Here is a 26,204-nt window from a genome sequence, read left to right as displayed (position 1 = left end):
TTTGATCGGGAAATAAGACTTCTTTTATTACATGTATCAAATAATATATGATTATTATCTGCAATATTGCTTTAGTGTTTTTTCTCTAAATCCTTGAGTTAAGATCATGCAGTGTTCATTTAGTCAATGACATAATTGATAAGAATTATACACTGCACCGATAAGAATACAAATATATAACACAATCCTTGGATATTTAAAACTTACAGGTCTAAACATTAGATTTGAGAAACATTCAAAGGTGCATACTGCATTCTGAAATAAAATATATATAATATATATATAATCCAACTAAAAAGAAGCCTCATTTTTACACTACTTGTACAACAAACTGTTTCTATGTTAATAGAGGTCTGGCTTAGTCAAATTTAAAAATATACTCTTTAAGGGGTATTTCTAAAGTCAACAATGATGATAAATTCAATAAATAATTTATTTTATACATAAAAAAAGTTACAATATTAAGTTCTCTTTGACTGGACGGAGTTGTCTCTCAAGATCTCTAAAATTATCACAGCAGTGGCTGTCACATGACAGGAAGTGATACGCTTCACTGGATGAGTAGTCATGGGTGTCTGTTCAATGTCTTTGTTTTAACAGTGCAGTCTGTCACACTCGCAGGGATGCTCTAGCCTTCTCTAGGATTTCTTTCCTTATTTTGGGATAATTTGGGTGATTACCTAATACCTGAAACAATAAATATATACGATCAGTTGTAAAGTAATCTTATGTAACACTAACAGTATAAGAGAATATGAGTGACTCATCTGCAGACCCATCTGTTTAACAACACTCGCTCTACCGAATGAGCTAAAGGGTTAACCTACTACTGTGGTTTCATCAATATTCGTTGAATACCAATTTTTCGAGTATTTCATTTTTAAGCTGATCCATAAATTCAAATGTTCATTGAAGTGCAATTTTTACTAACATTTTGTATTGATAGGATCATTGGCCACAAATTTACGTATCCTTGAAATTGTGATTTTCACTTTATCTATGAATATTGATACCCATGAATATTAATGAAACTACAGTATCTAGTGCTAGTAGAAGCTTGGCATCACATTCTTCTCTTTTCCTTTTTTTGAGATTTCTATCCCTTTAGACTCGTCAATCAACTCCACGTGGGTTATTTTGTTGGGCACCATTATAACATATTGGGTTAACGAGCACAAGTAGACTCAGCCTTGGGACCCTTTGGTTGCATAAATCAATCTCTCTAGCTTATTAAAATTTTTCTATCAACTTTAAAACAGATACTTACATGATGACAAATATCAATTGCATCTACAAATCTCTTTGCCTTCAAGTAGTTGAATGCTAACTTGAAGCCTGAAATGAAGAATAAAATATGTTTAACATATAGTTATTAGAAATGAGTTGTCAGCAGCACCCTTTGTACAATGATTTAATCAATGACAGTGTAAGTTATACCTATGACAGGATTGTTTTTGTTTCCATATTTCCATGCCATTTCATAACTGGAGGCAGCATCTTTATAAGATTGTTCTTTCTCAAAAATATATCCCAGGTATTCATGTGCCTTGCAACAGGACTGTAAAATAAGATTGAATTTAAAATGACAGTACATGTATTTGAAATTTTTTTATTGTAATGAATACTTTCGAATTTGAAATACAAAAGAAAACTCACCCTATTATGCTGTAAGCATCGTTTTAATAACTCTGTAGCCATGTCATATTTCCCAGTCTACAATAAATTGGAGTCAGTTTAAAGTTTTACAAACTTTAAGGGCTTTACAAAAGGGAAATGAATCATCACATTCAGATAACTCTACTGGTACTGTACCAGTTATCGGCTAAGACCAGTTATCGGCTAAACTGAGGGTTCGGGTTTATAACATGCGAATAACCGAGATTTTTTAATTCAGTCGTCTGTTTTGATTAAAGAAAAGTATGTTTGCTTGAAAACTTTCCTCAATATGTTTTAAACATGAGCTTTAATGATCCTATTGTTTACCGCTGATTTACATCTTTGCACTTTCAGCTGTGGGGGAAGTGACATAATAAGTTAAAAATAGAATATGACCTCTTTGTGATATGTAATTATATCCCTTCTTTGATTTGACATATAATATTAATACATATAACATTTATAAACAAAAGGAACTCACTAAAATCAGAGAGATTCATTGCGCAGTTGAACGCCTGATTGTATAAGTATGCATTAACTAGGGCACGATTGTGTATATTACCGTATGATGCAGAATATAAAATCAAAATGTACAAGGATTTTACTATGTTATTATCACGAAGCCGATAACTGGTACAGTAAATCATAATACCTCGGCAAATTCGAGGTGTGCTAAAAAGCACAGAAACGATATGTTTTTGGTTCTAAATGATGATATAATCTAACTGATGGATAAATAAGGAGTTCACAATTTAAAGTATTAAAAGTTTTATTCCAATATATCAAGAAATAAGGAAACACGAAAAGAAAACGTTAAATTATAGCCGATAACTGGTACAGTGCCAGTATGCACTACTATAAACATTCATTATTTTGAGCCAATTTTCGTTGTTTGTACATTTTCTTCAAATTCTTATTAAAGGGAACAAATTTTGATAACAAAACATATTGATATTACTGGTAGAATACAAAAAGTACCTGTATGTAGATATCTGCCAACAGAAGCCAGCCTTTCTCAAGATCTTCAGCATCCTAAAAAAAATCATATTAACAGAATAAGTTTAGACTAAATATTCTTTTTTTTCAATGAATGTGCGAGTAAATGTTTCAGTTGAAAGATGCAAAAAATAAAGAGAGAATAGTTTTCATTGCAATATTAGTCATGCCCAGTAGCAATGTGTGTTAATTACGCAAGAAGTATACGTGATAACTTATGGCCCTAACCTGCATTGTCCAGTTATTTTTGGCAATTCTCTTGAGCTGGTTCCTGGCCCTGGGAGTCTGTTTCAGTACCATGTAAGCTGCCGCGATTCCATACAGTGCACCCACATGTTCTCGCTGTGTGAAAACGGATTATCTAGAGATTATCACAGAATGCAAGACAGTGCATGTACTTACGACAGAAAAAACATGCTTATCAAATAACCAAACATGACTTATTTTCTTCAGTTGTATGAAATCTTTGATAATGTGCATGATCAATAAAATGAAAATGAACTAGCTAGGTAGTGGTGGCGTCACTGTACAACATTTAATGTGCATCTGTTTACTGTTCTACCTAAAACCACTTGTATACATTTTTCCACTTTATATTTTGATTGAAAAACAAATAAAATTACTAAACAAAAATGAAACTTTCATTTATAAGCATCATCAACCTGGATCTTGTATTTTAATATTATTAATTAGAATTTTATTTGTTCAGTAAATTTATATTTTACATATCCCTGCATGAAAAATATGTCCCTGAAAAAACAGCAGACATTTTAAGAACAAAATCCCTGTGAGGTATGGTTGAAAAACTGAACTGCAGGAAGTACAGTAATGATGATTTGTGCAAACTAGGGACCTGTGACCTTGAACTGTGACCTCTATGAACTAAGGAGGTTGCTACAGAACGTTCCTGACACCAAGAAATCAACACAATGTCCCTGTAACCAAGAAAACAGCACCTACCGCTGAACCTGAGGTGGGAATTTCCGAGTCATGCTACATAAAATAAGCACTTATTGTTATAATCTTCTTACAAGAGCTCACACCTTTTAGAGCAATTTCATTTCCTTCGAAATTATTGGATTTCATTTCAATGACCTATATGTACACATTTTATACATTTGAGTATCTTTCAAATATATCTTTTTTTTGGCTCCTCACTTCATCAATTGAAATACATTCAAATCAAAATATTTCAAACAATGAAATCAATAACACTCACAAAATAATACACCTTATCAGCATTCACCATGGCTGAGGGCCCTTACCTCATTAGCACTGACTTCCATTAGGTTATTGACAGCCTTCTCCACATTCTGTTTCTGTTTGGAGGCAATCAGCGCCATGTTCTCCAACATCTTGGGCCTCAGGTCTCCAGGCTTGGCCTTTACTTCCTGTATATACACAAAGCTCATGTGAGGTATGTACATTAACAATTCATCATTTCCATGTTTAAACAAACTATATTATGTTTTGATATATATTATCATATGTATGAGGATTCTTCTCGTACCAGTGAAATTTGACAATCATTTTTGCAATGATGACTTCAGCAAATTCTTTATAAAAAGCACTTTAAACCACTATCAGAATAAACATGTACCAGTATATTCTTACATTTACTAGTAATTTTTTCAACTTAGTCAACATGTGACAATACAAAGTAATTTCTTGCCTTGAGTAATTTTTCCGCTGTTCTGACAGCCACTTGTTCACTCTCCATCTTGTCTCGATCCACAGCTCTGAAATTCAAAACATTTTCATTTCATCAACATTGTAGAACAATTACTAAAAAATCTCAAAAATTCTTTTATTCTTTATTTCCTAAATTACTTTCATATTTTGTATACAGAAAAATGGTAATTTTCAAAAGTAGTCAGAGTTTCAAGCTGATGTTTACTGCTGCTTGCTAACATTAACAATAACCACTGACCCAGTTCCCTCGTCCTCAAACACCTCTCCTCCCAGCGTATCATTGTCAGGGTTCAGACAGATCTCGATCATGTTGTAGATAGACAGGTTTCCCCAGTCGCTGTCTTTACGAGCTTTGTTAAACAACTTCAGAGCAGCTGTGGGGTTACCAGTGTACCTAAAAGCACACATTCTTTGATAGCAAACATAGTAAAATATAAATCATCATTCTGCAATCCACTTTCACAGTAAGAATGCTGGAAATATACATCTACTGTAGATTCCTAATTAAACGTGAGGAATCAATATCTGTGTAAAATCGTGAGAAACACATCTCATCAATTTTAAAATCTTCCTTTTAATTCTCAGACAGATGTAAACTAAACTAAACTAAATGTATGAAAAAAATTAGGAAAAAAAATTTGGCGTTCACGATTTGATGCAAAACAGTTGAATCGTGGAATTAGGTACTCGCGTGAAAAAATGAATCTACAGTATGTATTCTCTTACCACTCATACAGGCCTTTACAGTAGTTGAATCCACCCTCCATGCTAGCTCTCCCTGTGGCACTTTCAGCAGCCTCCAGGAACTTAGGGACCTCTTCCAGCTTCCCGGATCTCCTCATCAGATCCACTAATCCCGCCAGGGCCTCATAGTTATCTGTCAGGAAGCACAGTAACATCTGAGGCGTGTTCAACAGAGCGAGCGCTCGCAAGAACTCGCCAAAATTTGTGTTGCAGGTATAGGGAATTTTGGTGAGCGCTCGCAAGTGCTCGCTCTGTTGAACACACCTCTGATCATTTCTACATAGTTCACTATAGAATAACTTATCATTATAAAACAAATCTTTCATCTTTAAAAATCTTCGTCTTAGGTTTAGTAGAGTTGCAATATTCAATAAACCAACAAACCTGGTTTGACAGTCAACAGTTGCTGAAAATGGTGCACAGCTGAGTCATATTCATTCTTCCTGAACATTAAATCTGCCAACATCTGTTACAAAAGAAAAAGACAAAAATAAAACCAGAATACTTGCTCTCCTACCTGTAAACGTCACCAAAAATTCCTTTCAATTCCAGAATTTGTACACCAAATTTCTGCTCTGTCACGACTTACAATTGTAGCAGCGTCATTCTCCTTCTCGTTCTTCAGGAGACTCATCAGCTGATGCTGGCAGGAATCAAGGTCTTCTGTCATCAAGTAGAGCCCAGCCAGATCTAACATCACCTTTGTAAAGGACACAGAAATATCAACCAAACTGATCATTGCTTCTGATTACAAGTACTAGTATAGAGCACACACTATTTGAATGAATCAAACTTCATTGTCATTGGTATCATTACCTTGCTGTCATTTTCATTGTAGACCAGAGCCTCTTTATAGAACTTGATGGCTTTCTCGTAATCTCTCTGTCCTTTTACTTGTTCTGCCATTGTCACACAAATACTGGAAGAACACAGAGACAAAACAGAAATCAATAAATTAAAATCACAATAATTTTGGCGCGTATCAATTTCACAGTACAAAGAACAGAAGTAAAGTCTTACTCTGAAGCCAACTGTTTCTGTTGGCCAACAGCATCTGGTTGCTCAATTTGAACACGCTTCAAAACTCTATTAAATGAACAAACAAGTATATATTAAAGTGTGAAACACGTAAGTATTCTACATCCAAAAGCTTTCAGTTGAACTACAGGCCTCTAGATTATGAAGAGTTTTTAATACATTTTAAAATTTTACACTGCATATAACTACCATTATCATATCCAGTAATTCCGCGATGATCTAATTTTTGCAATCTCTTTCAAATCACAAAATATTGAATACGCAGATATATATCCTGTATTACTTTTTGTAAGACACTTTTAAAATGACAGAGATAAATAAAAAATGGTACATATTTTCCCCATTTTTGAAAATTTTGTGGCATGCAAAAAAAACCCCTGGATATACTGTATGTCACAGTAAAGAGGCCCTGTTTAATGATACTGGGACCAGACATCTCTAGGCGTTCTAGCTGTGTACCTGGCCTGCATGTCCCGAGCCTTGGTCAGGGCCGTCATGGCATCCTCCATTCTATCCACCTTCTGGTACACCTTGGCCAGTAGCACCATCAGTTTGGTGTGTTCCATCATGGTATCAAGGTCAGAGGCTAAAAGATTAATTTAGATTCAAGACTTTGTAAGGATTATACCTGTACATGTGTATCAGTATTTGAAGTTCTCTTGCACGTTATTTTGCACTTGAAACAATTGGCAATTACAAAAATATTTTCATGGAACTCCAATATTAATCAAAAGGTACATGTACAACAAGTATGTCAAATTCATTGAAATGTCAAAACAACCAATGGGGAACAAATCTGAAACATAACAGAAACACTAAAACTAACTGCATGAAACAAACAATCAAAATTTGGCAACAATCAAGGAGCAATTGACCCCAAATCTCAAACTCATAACTTTTAGCTTACACAAGTCCCTCGATAGAGAAGAAAATGATTGTGATTCTACACTGTATTTCCTTTTAATTCTACTAACTCCCACAAAGGAGTTCAGTTCACTGCTCTCCACACTCCGCTCCCATTCTATGTCTTCAAGGATACCCAGAATCCAGAAGTATGTGTTCACGTCTTTGTTTTGAAAATGTTTGTTGTTTTTTCTCAATAAATCAAAATATCATTGATCTTTGACCATCAGTTTTTGTTGTTTTATTGTAAGCATGAGAATTTTTTTTTTAATTCAAAGAAATGTGTGAATCAAGCCCTTTGGTGTAGGATCTAGATTTCACTTCAAACACAAGATTCTTCCACAAAATGGCCACTGAGTACATGAAAAATTAAAGAGACACTGCCACCCATGGCACCTTATCTCCATTTAATGGCACTTGCTTTACCTCTAATTTTCTTAAGCAAAGAATCTTTATCAGCAAGACCCTATTACCAACAGTTGTTAAAGGTCAAGATCACCAGATAATCAATACATACTGTACCAACTTGAACAGGTAGGTTTAATACCTTTCTTTACTAAATATTTAAATCAATAAAGTTTCCATTTTTCCTGTACTTACGTCATAAACCTCCAATTCCTACAAGAAACTTCATAAAATATTGTTTGTATTTCACATTTTTAAAAGGAATCAATATTTTTTTACAAATGAATTCAATATTAAAGCCATTGAAACCATTACAGCAAGTACTGATATTTAAATTATAATTTCACATATGCATTGATGATACCTTTTACATGTAACAGCATTATGTCTGTGTTCTGTTAAATATCCTTTTTTGCCATTATTTCACTACTCTAAAAAATAATTAAAAAAAGAACCATGTCTAAAGAATGATTAAATTTGCTGCACACAATATTATGCCACACAGGTCGTAGGCAAAGCAAGGTTGCTGGTTTAAATCCCATTAAGGGCACTTGACGTTGTGTAGAGTGTTATTGAATAAATCACTCTATTTGCAAGCTGCTTCTATAAGGTACTGGCTTAATATGCCAGGTGTTTACCTGGGGTGGACTAGGGTCCCTTTCAGGGAGGTTCAAGTCCATGACTCATCAATCAACGATTTAAATACAACACTAATGCGAATTGCCCACAAATTAAAATGTATGATAACAAAGTTTCTAAGTTGATACTATATGTTGCCTAAATGGAGGAGAATAGAATTATCATAACCCCCCCCTCCCCATCCCCAAAAGTATGTGCATGTTGAAGAGATAAGTTTGTTGCTTCAACACTGCTTTACAGCAATTTTGTCCTTCTTTCATTGTTAGATGCAGAATTTTATCCTGGTCAGTTTGCTGGTGCTTTTGGCCACTACAGAGGCTGGGGTGGTGAAGTGTCGGGCGGGGTGTGGGAATGCATTTGAGGACTGCTGTGTATCCCTCTGTAATGGAAATGTCCAAGTAACTGGCGTCATCCAAACATTACACTGCCACTATAACCAGACGGTGGACTCACATTTAGCCTACCACCATCACTGTGGGCTAGAGTGCCATGACAAATTCCTGAACTGTACCATGGGGTGTGGAAGCATTGACCCAACCCTCATCGGGAAATAATATTTCTTATCGAATGATATACAGTCATTATCTGCAAAACTGCTGTAGTGTTTTTATTCTCTAATTCCTGGAGTTAATATCAGTGTTTATATTGACATCATTGATAAGAGTTATACACTGCACCTATTAGAATACAAAGGTAACGCTGTCTTGCAATATTTAAAACTTAAAGGTCTGAACAGCACATAAAGTTAGGCGTGAGTTGATTTTATCGATTATTATTTATCTTAAAATCAACGATATGTTATTTTGCTTGGCAAGTAGTTTATAATCTCTATTTGAATTACCGGTACGCATATTTTTATAATATGGATTCTTGGACTTTTCCGACAAGAATTTCAAGAAAACCTCTTATGAATCATGTTGTGTAATATTTAAAAATAGAATTGATTTCATCAAACTATGTATCGGTATTCGAAATATTTCAAAAAATGTATGAATCCAACCAATAATGAACTCTAGTTTCGTTTAACCAGATGCTGTCTCCGTTAATCTCCGACAAGTAAGAGATACAAGATCACGTTATAGACTGACTCTCTGCTTGTCGGAGATGCACAGAGACAGCCGATGGTTGAACGAGACTATATTGAACCCTGGCGTAGGAATACATACGAATGCAAAAAACTTCTAAATTGTTCGTACTATTTAAAATCTGACTATTTCTTAGGTATTTATAAATAAGATTTCCTTTTAAAAAAATGCTTCAGCTTACATTACATCGAATTTATCGATTATTTTCAAGAACTAACTCTTGTCAGCTGTGATGATTTGTGCTTAGGTCCAAGCACTGTTTCAGTTTTGGTTTGCCAGAGTAACTGCATAGGAGAGTTGATTAAAATCAACTCCCAAAAATATTTACATGCATTGCATTCAGAAACAAAATAAATGTCAACCAATTTAAAAGAAACCTCTTTTTAACACTTTTTGTACAACAAACTGTTTCTATGTAAATAGAGATCTGGCTTAGTCAAATTGAAAATTACCATACTCTATAAGGGGTATTTCTAAAGTCAACAATAATGATAAATTCAATAAATAATTTATTTCATACATTAAAAAATTACAACATTAAGTTCTCTTCAACTGGACGGAGTTGCCTCTCAAGATCTCTAAAATTATCACAGCAGTGTCAGTCACATGACAGGAAGTGATACGCTTCACTGGATGAGTAGTCATGAGTGTCTGTTCATTGTCTTTGTTTTAACAGTGCAGTCTGTCACACTCGTAGAGATGCTCTAGCCTTCTCTAGGATTTCTTTCCTTATTTTGGGATAATTTGGGTGATTACCTAATACCTGAAACAATATTTATATGAACAGTTATAAAGTAATCTTATGTAACACCAACAGTTTAAGAGAACACAAGTGACTCATCTTCAAACCCATTAGTTTAAGAATGCTTGCTCTATCGAATGAGCTAAAGGTTTGATCTACTAGCTAGTGCCAGCGTGGCATTATGTTCTTTCCCCTTTCCTTTTTTTGAGATTTCTATCCCTTTAGACTCTTCAATCAAATCCACCTGGATTTTGTTGGGCACCAATATAACATATTGGGGTAATGACCAAAGGTAGACTCAAACTTGGGACCCTTTGGTTGCATAAATCCCTCTCCCTAGCTTATCAAAGTTTTATATCAGCTTTTAAACAGATACTTACATGATGACAAATATCAATTGCATCTACAAATCTCTTTGCCTTCAAATAGTTGAATGCTAACTTGAAGCCTGAAATGAAGAATAAAATATGTTAAACATATAGTTATTAGAAATGAGTTAGCATAGTTTGTATGATGATTTAATCAAGAACAGTACAAGTTATACCTATGACAGGATTGTTTTTGTTTCCATATTTCCATGCCATTTCATAACTGGAGGCAGCATCTTTATAAGATTGTTCTTTCTCAAAAATATACCCTAGGTATTCATGTGCCTTGCAACAGGACTGTAAAATAAGATTGAATTAAAAATGACAGTATTTGAAAAAAATTATTGAAATGAATACCAATACTTTCTAATTCAATATACAAAAGAAAACTCACCCTATTATGCTGTAGGCATCGTTTTAGTAACTCTGTAGCCATGTCATATTTCCCAGTCTACAATAAATTGGAGGCATTTTAAAGTTTTACACACTTTAAGAGCTTTATAAAAGGATTATGAATCATCACATTCAAACAACTCTATGCACTACTATAAACATTCATTATCTTAAGCCAATTTTCATTGTTTGTACATTTTCTTCTAATTCTTATTAAAGGAAACAAATTTTGATAACAAAACATATTGATGTTACTGGTAGAATACAATAAGTACCTGTATGTAGATATCTGCCAACAGAAGCCAACCTTTCTCAAGATCTTCAGCATCCTAAAAAAATCAGATTACCACGTAACAGATTAAGCTTAGACTAAATATTCTGTTTTTCTAATGGACGTGCAAGCAAATGATTCAGTTGAAAGATGCAAAAAATAAAGAAAGAATAGTTTTCATATCAATATCAGTCATGCCCAGTAGTAATTCGTGTTTAGAAATATACATTATAACCCATAATCCTAACCTGCATGGTCCAGTTATTTTTGGCGATTCTCTTGAGCTGGTTCCTGGCCCTAGGAGTCTGTTTTAGTACCATGTAGGCCGCCGCGATTCCATACAATGCACCCACATGTTCTCGCTGTGTAAAAATGGATTTTTTTTTAGAGATTATCACGGAAAATACAAGACAGTACATGTACTTTTGACAGAAAAAAACATATTGCTTATCAAATAACCAAACATGACTTATTTTCTTCAGTTGTATGAAATCTTTGATAATGTGCATGATCAATAAAATGAAAATGAACTAGCTAGATAGTGGTGGCGTCACTGTACAACATTTAATGTGCACCTGTTTACTGTTCTACCTAAAACCACTTGTATACATTTTTCCACTATATATTGAAAAACAAATGAAATTTGTACCAGCTAGTAAACAAATTAATATGAAACTTTCATTTATAAGCATCATTAACCTGGATCTTGTACTTTAATATTACTATTATTTAGAATTTTATATGTTCAGTACATTTATATTTTACATATCCCTGCATGAAAAATATGTCTCTGAAAAACAGCAGACACATTTTAAGAACAAAATCCTTGTGAGGTATGGTTGAAAAACTGAACTGCAGGAAGTACAGTAATGGTGATGATTTGTGCAAACTAGGGACCTGTGACCTTGAACTGTGACCTCTATCAACTAAGGAGGTTGCTACAGAACGTTCCTGACACCAAGAAATCAACACAATGTCCCTGTAACCAAGAAAACAGCACCTACCGCTGAACCTGAGGTGGGAATTTCCGAGTCATGCTACATAAAATAAGCACTTATTGTTATAATCTTCTTACAAGAGCTCACACCTTTTAGAGCAATTTCATTTCCTTCGAAATTATTGGATTTCATTTCAATGACCTATATGTACACATTTTATACATTTGAGTATCTTTCAAATATATCTTTTTTTTTGCTCCTCGCTTCATCAATTGAAATACATTCAAATCAAAATATTTCAAACAATGACATCAATAACACTCACAAAATAATACACCTCATCAGCATTCACCCTGGCTGAGGGCCCTTACCTCATTAGCACTGACTTCCATTAGGTTATTGACAGCCTTCTCCACATTCTGTTTCTGTTTTGAGGCAATCAGTGCCATGTTCTCCAACATCTTGGGCCTCAAGTCTCCAGGCTTGGCCTTTACTTCCTGTATATACACAAAGCTCATGTGAGGTATGTACGTTAACAATTCATCATTTCCATGTTTAAACAAACTATATTATGTTTTGATATATATTATCATATGTATGAGGATTCTTCTCGTACCAGTGAAATTTGACAATCATTTTTGCAATGATGACTTCAGCAAATTCTTTATAAAAAGCACTTTAACGAGGCCGAGTACAGAACGAGTACGCACGCTTTCGCGCAGCGTTTCATTTGGATTGTGACGTCATCTTTTTGCTTGGTTCACGCCATGGCGTGATAGTTTCAACTGAAGATATTCAGCGAAGTTTGTTGAAAATAGCTCGTTTGATGCGTAAAATTAATGTTATATTGTGGAATAAACATAAATGTCTCGAAGTATAAGTATGTTTGGGCTCGGGTCGAAAATGTGAAGAGGATTCAGCAAGCCTAACACTCTGTCACGTTTTCTCAACCCGCGTAAATATAGCTTAATTCATATATTTCAAGACAGTAACCATGTATTTTATATTACTGACCCTTGATATGTGATGTTATATATCTTTTTATTACTTAAATATGTCTCAATGTTTTAATAATACTATATAGATCACCTTTTCCGCCTTTGTCAAATAAAAAAAAGTCATTATCTGACGAATCTGGGAAATTGGGCATACAAAAATCAACTTTGATAAGACCCCTGGAACAAACCAGGAGGTAAAAGGATTTTTTTATTTGACCATTTGATGCCTTTTAGCAATAACTTTAATATTGAGAACAGAAAAAGAAATCCCTAGGGCAGAAGTTTTAAAAAAATGTAAAAAATGTGCAAAATTGATACATTTCATGCAAAATCCCATAGGGGCCTATGTTAAAGATTAACAAACTTTGAGATGACCCCCTAAGCAAACGGTGTGGTAAATGTCTTATTTTTTAATCTTAAAATAATAATTATATCAGTAGAAATTCATGTAAAAAATTTCATCCAAAAATCTAGGGCAGAACAAATTAGACCCGGCCTCGTTAAACCACTATCAGAATAAACATGTACCAGTATATTCTTACATTTACTAGTAATTTTTTCAACTTAGTCAACATGTGACAATACAAAGTAATTTCTTGCCTTGAGTAATTTTTCCGCTGTTCTGACAGCCACTTGTTCACTCTCCATCTTGTCTCGATCCACAGCTCTGAAATTCAAAACATTTTCATTTCATCAATATTGTAGAACAATTACTAAAAAATCTCAAAAATTCTTTTATTCTTTATTTCCTAAATTACTTTTATATTTTGTATACAGAAAAATGGTAATTTTCAAAAGTAGTCAGAGTTTCAAGCTGATGTTTACTGCTACTTGCTAACATTAACAATAACCACTGACCCAGTTCCCTCGTCCTCAAACACCTCTCCCCCCAGCGTATCATTGTCAGGGTTCAGACAGATCTCGATCATGTTGTAGATAGACAGGTTTCCCCAGTCGCTGTCTTTACGAGCTTTGTTAAACAACTTCAGAGCAGCTGTCGGGTTACCAGTGTACCTAAAAGCACACATTCTTTGATAGCAAACATAGTAAAATATAAATCATCATTCTGCAATCCACTTTTACAGTAAGAATGTTGGAAATCTACATCTACTGTAGATTTCTAATGAAATGCAAGGAATTAATATTCATGTAATCATTTTTAAATCTTGCTTTTATTTCTCAGACAGAACGAAACAAAACCAAGAGATTTGATGCAAAACAGTTGAATCACGGAATTAGGTACTCACGTAAACAAAAGTAATCTACAGTATGTATTCTCTTACCACTCATACAGGCCTTTACAGTAGTTGAATCCACCCTCCATGCTAGCTCTCCCTGTGGCACTTTCAGCAGCCTCAAGGAACTTAGGGACCTCCTCCAGCTTCCCGGATCTCCTCATCAGATCCACTAGTCCTGCCAGGGCCTCATAGTTATCTGTCGGGAAGCACAGTAACATCTGAGGTATGTTCAACAGAGCGAGTGCTCGCCAAAATTTGTGTTGCAGGTGCAGGAAATTTTGGCGAGCGCTCGCTCTGTTAAACACGCCTTAGATCATATCTACAGAGTTCACTATAGAATCACTTATCATTATAAAGCAATACTGTCATCTCAAATCTTCATCTTAGGTTTAGTAGAGTTGCAATACTCAATAAACCAACAAACCTGGTTTGACAGTCAACAGTTGCTGAAAATGGTGCACAGCCGAGTCATATTCATTCTTCCTGAACATCAAGTCTGCCAACATCTGTTACAAGAGAAAAATAAAAAAATTAAACCATAATACTTGCTCTCCTACCTGTAAATGTCACCAAAAATTCCTTTCAATTCCAGAATTTGAACATCAAATTTCGGCTCTGTCACGACTTACAATTGTAGCAGCGTCATTCTCCTTCTCATTCTTCAGGAGACTCATCAGCTGATGCTGGCAGGAATCAAGGTCTTCTGTCATCAAGTACAGCCCAGCCAGATCCAACATCACCTTTGTGAAGGACACAGAAATATCAACCATACTGATCATTGCATCTGATTTCTAGTATAAAGCTCACGCTATTTGAATGAATCAAACTTCATTGTCATTTGTATCATTACCTTGCTGTCATTTTCATTGTAGACCAGAGCCTCTTTATAGAACTTAATGGCTTTCTCGTAATCTCTCTGTCCTTTTACTTGTTCTGCCATTGTCACACAAATACTGGAAGAACACAGAGACAAAACAGAAATCAATAAATTAAAATCACAATAATTTTAGCGTGTTTCAATTTCACAGTACAAAGTACAGAAGTAAAGTCTTACTCTGAGGCCAACTGTTTCTGTTGGCCGACAGCATCTGGTTGCTCAATTTGAACACGCTTCAAAACTCTATTAAATGAACATACAAGTAAATATTAAAGTGTGAAACACGTAAGTATTCTACATCCAAAAGCTTTCAGTTGAACTACAGGCCTCTAGATTATGAAAATTTTTAATACAAGTTAAAATTCATATATTTATTATTATATAAAACTACCATAATTATATCCAGTAATTCTGCGATGATCTAATTTTTGCAATCTCTTTCAAATCACAAAATATCGAATACGCAGAAATATATCCTGTATTACTTTCTGTAAGACACTTTTAAAATGACAGAGGCAAATTAAAAATGGTACATATTTTCCCCATTTTTGTGACATGCAACCCCCCCCCCCCCCCCCCAGATATACTGTGTATCACAATAAACAGGTGTTTAATGATATTGGGACCAGACATCTCTAGGCGGTCTAGCTGTGTACCTGGCCTGCATGTCCCGAGCCTTGGTCAGGGCCGTCATGGCATCCTCCATTCTATCCACCTTCTGGTACACCTTGGCCAGTAGCACCATCAGTTTGGTGTGTTCCATCATGGTATCAAGGTCAGAGGCTAAAAGATTAATTTAGTTTCAAGAATTGTAAGGATTAAACCTGTACACACATATACATGTACATGTATGTATCAGTATTTGAAGTTCTCTTGCACATTATGTTGCACTTAAAACTACAATTGGCAATTACAAAAATATTTTCATGGAACTCCAATATAGATCAAAAGGTACAAAATTTATGATATATGTACAACAAGAATGTCAAATTCATTGAAATGTAAAATAACCAAAGGGGAACAAATCTTAAACATAACAGAAACAATAAAACTAACCGCATGAAACAAACAACCAAAATTTGGCAACAATGAAGGAGCAATTGACCCCAAATCTCAAACTCGTAACTTTTAGCTTACACAAGTCCCTCGATAGAGAAGAAAATGATTGTGATTCTACACTGTATTTCCTTTTAATTCTATTAACTCCCACAAAGGAGTTCAGTTCACTGCTCTCCACACTCCGCTCCCATTCTATGTCCTCAAGGATACCAAGAATCTCCACCTCATTGTCATTCAACTTCTTTCTATTCTTTTTCTTTTGAGGAGATTCATCCCTAGGATCTTCTGATATTTTTGGTACAACATTTTACATAAATGAGTCTCAATCATAGTGCATTAAACAAATGCACTATAAAATCTCTAGTCTAAATCACATTTTTGGATATTGGTATCTTAATTTCACATTTATACCAACTATGAAATAAATCCATTTTTCGCAATTATAAACACACACCTGATTCAGCTTCCAGGGACTGTTTGAGTACTTTTTCTGCCTTGTCATATTGTCGTAGTTTTAACAACAATTCAGCTAGATCATGTCTGTAAGACAAAATTCATAAACTGAGATTCACAAGTTTTCAGGTAATCTGTCTCAATCTGAAAATTAATAATCTTAGTTAAACAATCTTGTGTCATTTTCTGGATCAATAAGACTTTACAGGCATATCTGTACTTTCAAATTACCGGTAGATTCTCTCTTTCATTCACTGTCAAATGTTAATACAAACAACAACAAAAAAGAGTGCCCGAAAACCCAACAAGGTCTTAAATTTTATCTAAGGTGAAAGGGATTATTAAAGAAATGGATTAAAATTCAAAGATCATGAAAATCATGAATGAATAATGCATGAATAATGCCCATAATAAATGTCAAATAAAACATTCTGAATAACAATTATAAACAATGTACACAGGAACAAACTGCAATATTCAATATATTTTCTTTAAAAAAATGGAATTAAAAATTAATATTCAGCCTCATACCTCCTTTGATTTAACTCTCTAAGTCTAGCAACACTAAAACAATTTGCATAAATCCAATAAAATAATATTTTTAAAGAAGTTAACTTTTAAATATACTGACAGCCATAAACTACAAACATTTAACTTTAAGAAAATTAATTTCAATTAAAATATGTCTTTGGCCTAATATGTCTAAATGATAAACGTGTAGACTTTGTGATCTCATGGGATGAATCCATTGTGTAGAATGAACACAATATTGACATAGCCTTCACAAACCCAGTCAGAAACCCAGTGAACAGACTGATGCTGTGGAGTTCATTTTTACCTTATAAATCTTTTTTTTTTTAAATGGAAAACATAAGACACACAAGTCACATTTTTATTAAAAAAATCACATTACTCAAGTGAAAATTCCTTTAAACACTCTCCATTAAACTTTAAAATCTTTAAAATGTACATGTTAACAATTTCTGTTTCATGAGAAGTAACACACATGTACTAAACATAAAAGACTAATAGTTCACAAAAAGCACTTACCTTAGAAAACCTTGACTGGAGCCATTTTTCAGAGCAGCTTCGTAGTAATTTATTGCCTACAAATAAGAAAATAATGAGAGCTAACATTTCTATTGGTAGAATTTATTATATCCTGGAAGATTCAGAATTAATCAACTTTTTTTAATTAACTAACCCCTAAACATTGTAACTTAAAGACAAAGATCAGGCACAGGTATTATGATAAAACAGGCACTTTCATGTACCTTTCCATAGTTGTGGGTCTTGACCAAGGCCTGTCCTATTTTGCTTGCTAACTGTGTCTCTTTGGGGTTATTCTTCATTGCTTTCTCATAAACCTCAATGGCTTTATCAGGCTAAAATGTAAAACATATGAAATAACTTTAAAGTGTAGCATTTCCAAATTCTCTTGCTGAATGTTTCTATTAAAATGAAATAAAAAAGTTTGATCTGCTTTGGATATTCAACATAAACACACCTCCTGGATACTCATGTAGGCATCTCCCAGTAACAGAGCTGTTTCAACATTGGGCTGCTTGTCATAAAGTTCTCTGAAACAAGATGGATTTTATATCATCTCTCTGTTTAAAACCTTGTGAAGAAAAGTTATCTTCTTCCTCGGCAAAAAAAAATGAATCAAAGCTATCAGTAAGTAATTGATTCCTACCTATAGCACCCAGTATACAGCCTTTTATCTTTTTTGTGATGGAGATAAATGTCTGCCAGTTTTTCGCGAGACTTGACGTAATAGGTCTGGTCTGGAGTGATGTTTCGTAGCATGGTGACGGCCATTTCTACGTCGCCGCGGGCAATGGACAGGTCAGCGTTGGCGATGGTGATTCTGATCTCCTCGGCTGTCCCACTGAACTCATTGATGGCATCCTGCATCACCTTAGCTGCCTCGTGCTGTTAGGTAAAAATCAACTTTAAATACATGTGTACATTCATGTTTAATGTAAGTGATGAAATGCCCTATTTTTGATCAAATAAAGTACTGTAGATTCCTAATACATGTAAATGCAAGGAATTGCTAACTTGGTAAAATCATGAGAAGTTCATTGTGCAGATATTAAAATCTCTCTTTATTTTTTTTTTCTGATAGTTGTATACAGTATGAAATTATTACAAATGTTTGGCATTCACTTGTTTTTATTCTCAACATTAGATACTAAATGATGGAATAATGGAGTTTTGAACTCGCATTTAAAAAAGAATCTACAGTACTCCTTATGAAGCTTTGAATAAATGTACATGTATAACAATTCCTGAAGAAATAGATTTGACGTAAACTGACCGTTTCTCCGAGGGCAGTGTGGGCCTCAGCTAGCTCCAGGAACACAGAGACCCTGTCATTGGTACCAATGTCTGGCACCTTCCCTTTCTTTGCCATGGGTCCCTTCCCTGTAATACACATGACCTTGCTATCATAAAAACTAAATCATTTAATACATGTGTATCCTTCCCAATACTCAAAATATAGTGAATTATGGGTAATGAACATGCAGCAGTAAATTGTAAATGGCACTATGGCATTATAGCATGTATCTTTACATCATAAAAGTTAAACAACTATTTATGAATGCAATTAAAAGTTATTAATTCAGAGAATCTAAAATTTGTATAGATTTAAATTCTTATATCGTAAATGTTTTTTCAATGCTCACAACACTCACCTGCCGCTTTGACCCCTGGCAGGGTCATGGCCATCTGTAGGGTTTTAACAGCTTCTGCCGAGTCGCCTGACTTCTTCAGAATTCGAGCCTTGATCAGGTGATACAGGGGGTGGTCTCTCACCTGTCAATAACAAATATAATCTGTTGTGCAGGCCATTAACTGATAACTATGCCATAGCCACTGCTACAACATTACAATTGCAATTGCAATTGCAAAAGAAACTTTTCATGAAAAGTTACTGTAAATCATATATTTGTACCTTTCACACACATCATGCAGACAGACAGTCTATGCACCACAGAGAAAGTTTTGGATTGATGGTTTACCTCAAAGTTGTAGCTGAGCCCGACCTCCAGGGATTGGTTGGCCAGTTTGAAGTTGTTCTGGTAGAGGTGGATCTGGGCCATCAAGATGTGGGCGTCTGAGTAGGTGTTCTCCATCTCCAGGCAGTGGTTCAGTGTCCCCTGGGCAGAGTCAATGTCTCCTACAACCAGGAAAACATTCAAAGAATGTAAAAACACACGGACAAAGCGATTCACTACTTATAGTACTCTATGCACTGTATCTCACTATAAAATTATTCTAAACCTTTTAACATAAAGGTAAGAACAGAACCACTGCTTCTATTATATACAATGAACATTTCGGAATATGAGGCTGATAGCATTTTGGATAGCATACCTTGCAGGAAGCGGACCTTGGCCATAAGGTACAAAGCCTCCAGGAGACCGGGAACAGTGCGGGTCAGGGCCTCAAGTACCTGACAGCAGCGCTTAAGGAGAGGGTCAGGGGGCTGACCCTGCTTTATAGGCTGTTAACAAAGACAATTCTTAAAATTACCAGGGTACCAAAGCAAACACTTTGATTATGCCTAGGGTATTGACATGCATACTAACTTGTGTAGGAGCAAATACTAGGAAATCTTTGAGCATCTGCAGCAAAAAGTCTGGATTGAGCAACAGATAATATTGCGGTCCAAGGGGGTTTCCCTAAAATAAATATCAACAATATTTCTGTGATCAACATATAAACTGATATGCTTTTGATATCCACTTTGCAAAGAACTCAATTTCATTAATAAGTTCTATTTGAGTTTAACTAACATCTACCATCAACTTCGTATTTTGATTTTGAATTTGAATTTGAACTATCTTTTTGGTTCATTTTGATTTGAACTTACTCTTTTTATTGTTTTTGCCATTAACTTACTTTTAAGGCAGTGAAATGGATCTCCACAGCTTCATTCAGTAGTTTGTAAGCTTTGTCTGGACCCTCTCCTCTCTTTATAGACAATGCAGCACTTAGATAAGCCAGTTCCTGTAAAACACAATTTAATTACTGGTTAAGTACTGATAATCCAGCATGTACCAATACATGCAATTCATTTCATCATCCTAGGACCAGTTCTGAGAGAGGTTTGATGAATTGCCTTATACTCACTGAGGTTCTTCCGATGCTTTGTTGTACTTCTTGCAAGAAATCCAGCTGCTGTGCAGCATCATCTAGCTGGTTTTCAATCAACTGACATCGAATGATACCTTTAAACAGAAGATATTTATGTGTACGCTACAACAGCATCAACCTTGACATTAAAAAGTAATGAAGGAAAATAAAACTACTATCAAAACTAAGCCTGTCTCATTCTTAAAGCACTAAAGATTGGCCAAAAAGACTGAATTTAAAAGATTCAATAGTGACAAGAAAACAAAGTACAAGTCTTGCTGGTTTTTCTTACTTAATCAGAATAACCAACCTGTGAGAGACTGAACACTGGTGTCGTTTATCTTCATGGCGTTCCTGTAACACTTCATGGCATCCTTGACCTTCCCCTGTAGGAGGAGCTGAAAGCCGAGTTCATTGATGTACTCGGTGTTCTCCGAGTCCTGTTGCACCGAGCGCTCCACCAGGGTGTACGTCTGCTGCAGGACTAGGGCATTTCTTCCGCACTGTTACAAATTGACATTTATATGGTTATCAAGATAGAATGAAGATTTAACAGTTTTAATTTAACATACACAGTAAACAATAAATTAGTCATATAATAAGTTACTGTAAATTCCTTATATTACGCGAGCACTAATTTCCGCGTTCCCAGTGTTTTGTATTAAATCGTGAGAATATAAAATCGCGAACGCAGAACATTTATCCTTATTTCCCAACTCTCAGAAAATAATAGCGAGGTTTTAAAATCCGCGAGGCTTGCTTCTCGCGATTTTACGCGGATATAAATTTCTCGCGTTTAACTAGGAATTTACAGTATCTTAACAGATCATCTAATACAAAAATGAAAACAGTAGGTTCAGAGAAATCATTTATATTTTTTGAGAAGATTGATTGAAGAAGGATACTGGTAACTTTGTAAAGGCTACAATGAATCAAGAATTGGTCTCACAATTAGTGATTTCAGAGATCATCTTTATACATACTGGTAAAGTACTCTATGCATTGTTATATTACCAATGTAAATATACTTATCTAAATAATACATCAACTCACTATTCTGCTGAATATTTGTGCCATGTGGTAGTATAGGTAGGAACTTCTTGGTTCAAATCTATCCAGTGCTGAGATAAGATCTCCTATTTTACCAGATGCCTGAAATAATTAATCAATAAAAAAGTTGCAAAATAAAAATGACCACATGTATAGCTGGTTTCAGATGAATTCTGTCTATAATTCTGTACTGACCTCGGAGTAGTTGCCCTCCCTGGACAGGAGATATATGACCTGGTACTTGAGTGCCTCTGTACAGTGTAGATCAGTGTCCAAAGCTCTGTCAACATGCAGAGTTTAAATGAGCATTGAAGAAATATCACAATCATACAGGGAGTCCGATTAACAAAAATGTACAGGCTTCATTACTCAGCAGAGTTACAGTTCCCAAGTTAGTTTTAAAATCAATTTTCATTTTTTTTTTTAAATATAAAAATCTAAACTGTAATTGTCTTCAAACCTTGGTCTACTGTGTGTCATAATTTCAAGAAATATGAATTATTATCATATAATAAAGCATATTGATAATTTCATCAGATTTTTTCAAAGTATCAATATATTCATATGATAGAATTGGTGGGAAATTTGCCAGGGACCCCCAAAGAAACTTGGCTACATTTGTGATTTTACTTACTTAATATCAGAGTGTAACAATTCAATAGATACACATACCTTTGAGCTGTTTCTATGGCCTGATCCCAGTCCTGGAGATTAAGCTGTAGCTTCATTTTCTCGATCAGGGCAGGCAGGAAGCCTGGGTAGGTGACGATCAGCTGATTGATCTGCTCCAGCGCGCCTGTAAAATTGTGGCGCGACTCTAGGTACTTGGCTTTTCCCAGCAAGGCATTAATGTCCCGGGCCCCCTCCATTCTGACAAGTTAAATGATGTAAACATGACAAATGAGTACCTTTCACTGTTTGTTCCAACATGTATTAGTTTTTTCATTCTGTATTATCACTGGCACATTCATTCATACTGTTACTTTAAGATGAAATATTTGTTAGGACTAAATTGTAAACAGTGTTTATCAATGAAATTGAATTCCAAACAATATTTTTAAATAGTTTTATGATAAATCTGGGTATTTTTGACACAACAAAACTTATTCTCCTGGGTAATATTTTCTAATAAATAGTCAATCAAATTATATCAGAACACAAAATTATTACCCAATTGCATCATCAAAATATTTAATGGCCTTTTTGGCCTCTCTCCCACTCTCCAGTTCAATCCATCCTTTAGCTACAAATCCCTGTAAGAAATTTCATTTTAAAAAATAAATAAATGTACCATTTAAGTTTAGCAAACAGATATATGAAACATAAACTTTACTTTGGAATTATACCAAAATTATAAAACAAAAAAATTTTAAACATTAAAATTCAATTTACTCCAGGCACATACATGCAATAATGATATAAGAAAATACCTCAAACTGTTTACCAAAAAAGCAATAAAATACAATTTATTTAAGCAGCTACTTTGGTTTCATCAGTATTCAGCTAAGGCCAAAAATTGAGAATCTTCTATGAGAGTTGATCCTAATTTTAAATGTTCATAAGGTAAATTAGGTATGTGACAACACATTTCATAAATACAATTCAATTTTTAATGATTTCAGGAATCCTTAAAACTGTTAATTTTCCTCAATCTACAAAAAATGGATGCTACGAATATTAATGAAACCACAGTATTAAAAAACAGACAAAATTAGAACAAAAATGCCAACATAAGATACTAAGATATCATGACAATATATTCCATTACATTTTTCAAATTTTATCCTTCATTTTTACTGCTGGAAGCTATTTCAAGATAATAAACTTTTATTTTTGATTGACTTTTCCACGATAAATAATAAAAACTTTGCTTTGGATAAAACAAACTAACAGAAACACAATATAAGTTAATACAAAACCTCAAAAAGAATGAGAACATTAATTGCCTTACATGATAGTGCATCAAAGATGTAAAGTAATCTTTTTGCTAATATATGCAAAATCCATTAGAAAAACAAATTTCTTTAAATCACTGTTCAAATCACTGTTCAGAAGTCATAATCAAATTATTATCTGAGTATTGTAAAATATCCATTACTCATTAGATACTGATAAATAAATTGCCAATTTGCGAGTCAAAAGTTTCTCAAGACTATATGTAATACTTTTCTACTCTTAACAAGTAATTTACATTATTAGTTTTGATATTTCTGAGAAAGTTTGATTTATCACCTCTTTTGTTGTGGCCATTTTCAGCATCCTATCTATGTATTCTCTTGCTTTGTCTGGTTTGTCATTCAAAAGCAGGAACAGACCTCCATAATATAAACCCTTTTAAGAAGACAAAATAAAATATTTACAACCTCTTCAGTTCATGTGTGTGGGTTGCAAGAAAAAAATGTCAATGAAGTTTATAATTTACATCAGATACATAGTTCAAGTATTTCGGACAGATTATCATTTACATTTTTCATACTATTAGATCTATTTTGAACAGGACTATATATCTGGATTTCTGTATAGTCCAATCCACACTTTGCAAAAGTTGTTCCCCTTTGCGGGGTCAACCCAAAGGTCAAAAGGGAAAAACACAACTTTTCCCTTCTTTATGCAACCAAGTATTTGGGGGCCCTGTGAAGAAATCTCTCGGAATTTAATTTATTCCTTCGATGTGTGGGTTGCCCCAACTTGGGGCAATCCAAATTCACAGCGGAAACGGATTTCTAATGTCAAATGACGAAGTTACAACCCTCTAAACTACAAAGGCTACTGTGAGAAATATATGGGTTTTTCCCCAAAGATGGCGGCCAAGGGACATAACTTTTGTAAAGTGTGGATTGGTCTATGCTATTTTATTTATTACCATTTCCCCACTTTGTTTCCTTTCCTCCTTTAACTTTGCATCCAACTCCTGCACAGCTTCTCTGTCTAAAAAACAAATACAAAGGAAATATTTAATATTCAATAAATGATAGGAAAATTACAAGCAACATCCTACCATTTATGGTTGCTATATATAATTAAGCATTTCTGCCCTTTAAATGCTAAGAATTGTGAAACTGAGCTATGTGCAAAGAGAAAATCTTACCAACAGATTGACTATGTTTATGAGCAAACATAAGTGCCATTGTTGAACATATATTCACATCCCTCTTGTCTTTCAATACATCCAATTCTCTTATTCCTTCCTGAATACGTCCTGAAGTTAAAAAATACACTCAGATGGTATAAAGTTTTGATGATAGTTTCAATATTAACATCAATCTAATAACACTTGTGACAATTAATGTAGATTCCAAATTAAACATGAAAAATTATAATTTGCATCATTTAAATTCACAAGAAGTATATACATGATATATCACAGATTTTAAAATTTTTTGGATGAATGTACTAAACTAAATGAAACTATATATAAAAATTTGGTGTTTGCAATTTTAAATTCTCACGATTTGATGCAAATCGGTTGAATTGTGGAATTATGTACTCATTTAAAATAAGGAATCTACCATATTCTTTAAAGTTTGCAGTATACAGATTGAGAAAAGGTTTAAAAATGAAATTATTGTGATGAAACCCATTGTGTCATATAAACATACCTTGTAAAATAACTGCATATGCCCTAAAGAACTTGAGAACTGGGTCATTACTGAATTTTTGTAGTCCTTCGGTAGCAGCATTTTCCATATGACAGTAGTATTTTTCCCTACAGTAATAGGAAATTTTACCCTGGAAGAACAAACAGTTATCATTATCAAACTTCAGTACAGTAACATGTACATGATCATAAAAGTAACAGCTTACTTGTCAAAAATGCATATCTTTATCTACACCATAATGAAAGTTCAATCACTTTCACATTGAAATTGAATTAAAATGAGCGATAAACTACTTGAGACAACATGTTGACAATGATAAAAAAAAAATCTGAGAAAATTCGAAATGAATACTACCTTCGTTAGGTAGCTTAAAACGATGTATCTCATTTAACATCCTTACTCAAATATTGAAAAACTTGAAAAAGAATGTATCAAAGTTCTTACTATTATTGTTGGATCTGTGTCTACCATTTTGGCAGATTTTTATGAATTTTGCCGTAAAAATCGGACTACTGCAAGTTTTCTAAATGGAATTTCCCTCTGCGCATGTCTTTAGAAAGTTTATCTTCCGGTAATAAAGGTCATGCAAGAGAATCGAAGGGGATAAAAAAAATTACCGGGATAGTATTTCAAACCAAAATAATTATTCCACAAGAATATATTGCCTTGTTTATTAGAAACGGTTACCATAATTTTTATATTCCTTTAGCACATTTACTTTACTACTTAACTTTGTTTTATCAATGTTTTATTGATATGTGATTAGTGTTAACTGTACCGAAAATTACTCTCCCTTTCGATTTTATCCTTGATTGCTCCATGACAATTATTACAACAAATCCACGTTTCCGGATTGCTCGAATGAAAAACCAGATTATGGAGTGATTATAATGTATTATTGACTAAGTTAAAGA

At 34.1% G+C, this 26,204-nt stretch overlaps 2 protein-coding genes across 4 annotated transcripts; both read right to left on the bottom strand.

The window, feature by feature from the left end:
* Nucleotides 1-597: 597 nt before the first annotated feature.
* LOC136275696 (tetratricopeptide repeat protein 21B-like) lies at nt 598-7,178 on the bottom strand. The gene is made up of 16 exons (XM_066085444.1): nt 7,034-7,178; nt 6,586-6,712; nt 6,109-6,174; nt 5,905-6,007; nt 5,678-5,788; nt 5,473-5,554; nt 5,071-5,221; nt 4,583-4,738; nt 4,325-4,391; nt 3,918-4,043; nt 2,881-2,994; nt 2,635-2,688; nt 1,657-1,713; nt 1,438-1,558; nt 1,268-1,335; nt 598-687 (listed from the first exon to the last, which is right to left on the bottom strand). Exons 2-16 carry the CDS (start codon nt 6,693-6,695, stop codon nt 610-612), a joined length of 1,464 nt encoding a protein of 487 aa, XP_065941516.1. The 5' UTR covers nt 6,696-6,712; nt 7,034-7,178; the 3' UTR covers nt 598-609.
* A 2,653-nt stretch (nt 7,179-9,831) lies between these two features.
* LOC105318291 (tetratricopeptide repeat protein 21B) lies at nt 9,832-25,873 on the bottom strand. 3 transcript variants are annotated; one of them, XM_066085437.1, is made up of 39 exons: nt 25,735-25,873; nt 25,291-25,420; nt 24,780-24,890; nt 24,555-24,619; nt 23,924-24,022; nt 22,862-22,944; nt 22,364-22,561; nt 21,887-21,971; nt 21,695-21,793; nt 20,952-21,144; nt 20,639-20,736; nt 20,408-20,515; nt 20,095-20,187; nt 19,880-20,009; nt 19,525-19,682; nt 19,198-19,318; nt 18,819-18,925; nt 18,192-18,430; nt 18,003-18,075; nt 17,770-17,880; nt 17,546-17,601; nt 16,497-16,582; nt 16,121-16,327; nt 15,640-15,766; nt 15,161-15,226; nt 14,957-15,059; nt 14,736-14,846; nt 14,531-14,612; nt 14,152-14,302; nt 13,727-13,882; nt 13,469-13,535; nt 12,242-12,367; nt 11,937-11,969; nt 11,181-11,294; nt 10,937-10,990; nt 10,663-10,719; nt 10,445-10,565; nt 10,281-10,348; nt 9,832-9,921 (listed from the first exon to the last, which is right to left on the bottom strand). In XM_066085437.1, exons 1-39 carry the CDS (start codon nt 25,759-25,761, stop codon nt 9,844-9,846), a joined length of 4,191 nt encoding a protein of 1,396 aa, XP_065941509.1. In that variant the 5' UTR covers nt 25,762-25,873; the 3' UTR covers nt 9,832-9,843. The 3 variants fall into 3 exon arrangements, with proteins under 3 accessions (XP_065941509.1, XP_065941510.1, XP_065941511.1); XM_066085438.1 differs by lacking the exon at nt 11,937-11,969; XM_066085439.1 differs by lacking the exons at nt 11,937-11,969; nt 16,121-16,327.
* Between the last annotated feature and the right edge of the window lie 331 nt (nt 25,874-26,204).

Source organism: Magallana gigas, chromosome 5, assembly GCF_963853765.1.
Source record: "Magallana gigas chromosome 5, xbMagGiga1.1, whole genome shotgun sequence".
In the NCBI taxonomy this organism is placed as follows: Eukaryota; Metazoa; Mollusca; class Bivalvia; order Ostreida; family Ostreidae; genus Magallana; species Magallana gigas.
This window is presented reverse-complemented; position numbering and strand designations above follow the sequence as displayed.